Source organism: Acanthisitta chloris, unplaced genomic scaffold (assembly GCF_000695815.1).
Source record: "Acanthisitta chloris isolate BGI_N310 unplaced genomic scaffold, ASM69581v1 scaffold11642, whole genome shotgun sequence".
Classification (NCBI taxonomy): domain Eukaryota; kingdom Metazoa; phylum Chordata; class Aves; order Passeriformes; family Acanthisittidae; genus Acanthisitta; species Acanthisitta chloris.
The window spans coordinates 12,301-17,222 of NW_008658822.1; the positions used below are offsets into that span (position 1 = coordinate 12,301).

Consider the following 4,922-nt stretch of genomic DNA (forward strand, 5'->3'; position numbering starts at 1 on the left):
TGAGGCCAAAATAGAAGTGGTTTGCTGTGTGTGGTTTAATGGAAATGTGAGGACACTTCCCAGAATAAGATCTCGCAGTGACACTGTGAGTGCTGGGGCTGTTGCTAAGACTGAAGCTTGTTTGCTGCCATAGTTTGTTGCCATTTGGGAAAGATATGAGAGATCATACAAGTGGTGTCAGTAAGAGGTAGTAACCTCAGAGCTTTTCAATGCCTTTTACAGTGGCTGGCTGGATCCAGAAGAGCAAGAGCCATCTCACAAGGTTTTGGTTTCAAGCCACCCTACCTAGTGTGTGACTGCCAAGGTGATAGTCTGGTGTACAGAAATACTTCTGGACAGACAGGCCTGGAGTGACAGTGGCTGCTTGGTACACATGTTCACCTTGACCAAAATCTCTGCGTACCAGTGTGGTTGTAGCTGCTCCCCCTGTCAAGAGAAGGAGCATCCTGACAGCACTGGTGAATCATACTGCTGTGGTCTGCACTGGGAGATGACACCTGGGAACAGAGAGCTCCCTATGGCACAGCACCCCAGGAAGGAGCAGATTTTGCTTCAACCCTGTATGCCCCATGAGCAAAGCATATGGATGGCACCCATGTTCTACACTGTTCTAAGCATCTTTGTAGCAAATACAACCAGCAGCAATGGAGCATTCGGCCAACCTCCTTCCACAGACCCACAGCTCTGGTTTGCAGAGAGGATTTTGCCATATTTTTGATGAATCTGATTTTTTCCCCCAAGAAAATGCAACCAACTCCTCAGCGTAAGTGATCCTAAGTACTATTTCAGTCAGGATTTAATTCCACCCCCCCACAAAGCAATTTACTCTCCTTGGGAGACAAGGGCAGGCTCTGTGCTTTTCCATCCCATGCAGAGACTGAACATGTCCCTGTCCTGCCTCAAAGGGTCCATGCAAAGGGCTGTCTTGGAGGAAGGTTGGCACGAGTCTTTCCATCAACTTCAGCAGTCCTGGGCAGCAGGTTTGCTGCAAGTATGTCCTAGGAAAGTGAAGCAGATCTGCAAGGCCTCGCTGAGACACTGGCACTCCTCACCCCAGTGCTGTCTCAAGATGCAAAATGTGTCCCCATAGGGATAGTGAGAATAAACATCTGAACTTTTACACACTTTGGTCTGCTCTCTGGCAGGTGTCCCTTCTGTCAGGAGGTTTCTGTATGGCCTAAATGTCTCCTTTAAAGCTGACACATTAATACTGCTCTTGTGCCATCTTCTGAGACTGAAATGTCTCTGGCTCTTTAGCCAAAGAGCAACTCCCTGCCTCATTTTACTGTTCAGCCACTCACATGTTTGTGAAGAGTGATCTGAACTCTGCATCCCAGTGACACCACCAGAGGAGCGTATCCTAATAAGGGTGAAAAGTAAGTTCATTCCAATCCTTTCTGAGACCAAAAGAAATGTATTCTGGAAAATAAACAGGGATTCATCTGCTTATTAGCCATAACTGTCCCTGAATTTTGTCTGGTTGTTATGGAAATGCCTGTGGTGCCAGTGGGCACTGCCCCAGCTCCCATCTGAGCTAGCTATCAACACCTCCCTCCAGCTCACAGAGGACCACAAAGTGCTGTCACCCAGTGAGTGCTTCCTGCTGCATCCTACAGTCCTCCAAAAATGTTGTCTTTGTTCTGGCTGCAAACAGCATCATGAGGATTTATTACATCCATCTCACTAAATCCCTTCAGTGTTCCCTGAGGATAATGCATCCAGACCATAGGCTGGGACAGTCAGCCCTGCCATGAGCTTGCTGTAGGACTGAACATTGCCTTTTAAAGCTCTATGGACCATGTTCTCCTGGGAGCAACTTTAGCAAATTTCTGTGGATACAGAATATGTTTCCTCTGGATAAAACCTAATAGTCTATCCCAAATTCACTCCTGTATCACCATCCTAGGAAAAGAAATCTCCAGAGTTATCTGTGTGCATGGCTGAAACTTGTCTCCATGCCTCTCCTCATTCCACCTTGCTGAGGTGAGCAACTATAGCACACTTGAGGTGCCCTGAACATGTGAAAAATTAATCTAAACAGCACTGAGGAAAATTTGGGATAGTTATCCCTAACTGGACTAGCCCTAAATTATGTCCCCCCAAAAAACAGCTGCACTCAAAAAAGCCAGAGCTTTGCTGTAGCCTCAAAGCATCCCTCAGGGTAGCAGAAGCTCAGGGAGAAAAATTTTCCAACAAGTGTTTTGCCACAGCTCTGTTGCACAAAGTATGTGCACACAACAGCTGTAAAGAAGCTTTGGATAGAAGCAAGACAAGGGTTTGCAGACAGAAGGGGATGTTTTACTAGAACAGTCGACATTTAGCTGGAAACTACTTTGCCACATGCAAACTCATGGCTGGATGGCCAAGGATATCTGCTCTACAGACCCCTGACTATATCCTTGATCACTATGCCAAGCTGAAGGGGCAGCTCATCTTCCACCTCCATGGTCCATGCCCGATGTATCTCCCAGATCAAACCTTTCACTCTGAGCTCAGTACAAGATGATCGGCATCCTGCATCCTTTCACAGCCCTTCCATCCTATTCCCTCTCACAGCGCTGTGTCCAACCTCTGCCCCTGTCCTGGAGTCCACAGACCCTTCTCCTCAGCCAGTGTTCCCCCTCCTCGTGCTCGCACCATCATGCTGAGCTGCGTAGCGTTTTTTGGGAATCCCACTCCCTCTAGTGGTCCCTCTCCGGCAGGTGAAAGACGTGCTTGGAGGTGGCTGGTTGTATAAGGGATAAATACAGCACAACTCACACCTTGTGTTGTCCTGCTCTGACCTTACGTGCTTTAGAGGCATCACTGAGGGAGCAGCAGCATCTTCACACCCTGAAAGCAGTGCAGCGCTGGGGCTGCGTAGGAGCAGAGCCACAGCAAAACATTCCCAATCATCCAGGCAGGGGAAAAAATGGGAATCACTGAGACAGCCCCTGTAGGAACTCTCCTAGGGGACTCTGGGCATAGGGCTTGAAAAAGCCAGTTCCTCTACAGAAAGAAGCCAGGAGAGGAACACTGATGTGGGTGCCCGTACCCTGGTCAGAGGGAATTCCTGAGCTACACACACACAGCTACTAGAAACCCTGGAAAATTGCTTTACAGTTTAAAAACTCAGTGCCATCTTTATTCCTAATGATGGTAGCTCTGTGACATTAGGCCAAGCTGGGACAGACTCTGCATGCAAAGATATTTCAGAAGTAATGATGTTCTTGAATAAACTCTCAGTGTAACAGAAAAGAGAGCACAAGATGCTTCCAGGAGCTGAAGTGCCTGTCATCCAGCCCCAACAGCCACTTGTCCTAATGATGCTGGAGCACACTGTGTGCAGTCCAGTCACTATGCAGCACAACACCGTGGGGGAGCAGCTCAGCCCCTCCAGCCCTTCCAGCAGCTGCTCTGAAGGAGAGATCCATTGACATTTAGGTATTGCCTTGTAGTATTGAGAGCCCTCACAGCCAAACACCCTGTCTGAGGTTCCCACAGCAGCCAGTAGCCCTGGGAGAGCAGGCAAATACTTTCACAGATGTCAGCAGTTGCTTTAAACCTTTCAGTGCTGGAGAAGAAGAGAGGAAAGGCTGAACTGGAAAGACTTAAAAGTTCATGAAGAAACACACGTTCTCTGGGCTGTTTGCTTCCCCTCTGTGACTCTGACTCGTCTCTCCTGGGGAATGGAGGTTTCTGTGCAAGGCAGGCAACAAGATACTGAGTTGGAAACATGAGGACTTTAGAGCAGGCTGAAGCCTATTTCGGTCTGTCTGGAAATCACAACAGAACTGGTGATTTCAGGGACTCAAGCCAAACTCCCAGATTCAGCCCTTTCCTTTAAAATAGACTATGCCACTCTGCCTAATCAGAACAGGATGGTCTCCTCCAAACAGCCAGCTGACAGGCAATGTCCCATGTCTAGATACTGACCTGTCCAAAGAGATAGGCCAGGAGGCAGAGGTTGTCCATGTGGACAGAGAAAGAGGAGGAACAAGAGCAGAAGGAGGTGGGAGGAGGAGATGGGGAGCAAGCTGGCAGCTGAACAACAGAGGAGCCACTGAGAGGCAAACACACCACTGTGACACTGAGGTTCCTTCTCCAGCTGCAGGGATTGGGGGGCTGCAGCCAGAGTTCACAGGGAAAACAGCTCTACTGCCCTTTTGTTCCTATAAATCTGAGATCACCTGTCCAGGACCCTGTCTGAGAGGTGAGTCCTCCTGGCACAACATGACTTAGCCCTCCTCTCCTCAGGGAGGCAAACTAACTAACTAGCCAGCAAACATGCCTGCACTCCTGCCTCTCCAAAGTGATGCTGCAGCCTTGTCATTCTCTCTTTCTCCAGGGAGCCCACCTGTGCTGCCAGACCCCAGCTCAGCTTGGGGGGTTTCTTTGCAGAAAAACAACCCTCTCCACTCCCCCCACAAAGGGAAGCAAAATACTGTAGCACCTCATCCCCTGCCGGAATGCTCCTCAAAGCACTAAGCCCCTGCCAGTGCTGCCTGCAGCCCAGCATGCTGGGGGAGCTCCTACCTGCTTGCGGGAGCTCAGGGCCCCCTTGTTGCCCCGGCAGGAGAGCTTGAGAGAGCTGCCCTGGTGCACGGAGCCCAGGCAGGAGTGCTGCGGGGTGGCAGGCAGGGGGCTCATGAAGAGGATGCGGGCAATGAGGCCATAGAGGACAGTTGCCAGCCCCAGTGGGATGACATAGAAGACAGCAAAATCCAAGAAGTAAATGGGCATGTAAAGGCTTCTGGAGACCCGGTAGCCACAGCTGACTTGTGCCCCATCCGAGAAGGTGACCTGGGTCGTGTCCACCAGGAAGAACCACATGAGGCAATAGAGGGAGGTGAAGAGCCACAGCGAGGCGATGATGCGCTTGGCACGGGACACGGTGCACAGGAGCTGTGCTTTGATGGCGTGGCAGATGGCGATGTACCGCT

The 4,922-nt window shown here is 50.1% G+C and overlaps 1 protein-coding gene across 1 annotated transcript in view; it reads right to left on the reverse strand.

Moving 5' to 3' along the window:
• Positions 1 to 4,917, reverse strand: part of LOC103812225 (thyrotropin-releasing hormone receptor-like) — a gene marked incomplete at both ends in the record, with an annotated part of 6,293 nt that extends 1,376 nt beyond the window's left edge. Inside the window, one exon of the mRNA XM_009085235.1 lies at positions 4,516 to 4,917. Coding sequence (XP_009083483.1) covers positions 4,516 to 4,917 — 402 coding nt within the window. The remainder of the gene's footprint in view (positions 1 to 4,515) is intronic.
• Between the last annotated feature and the right edge of the window lie 5 nt (positions 4,918 to 4,922).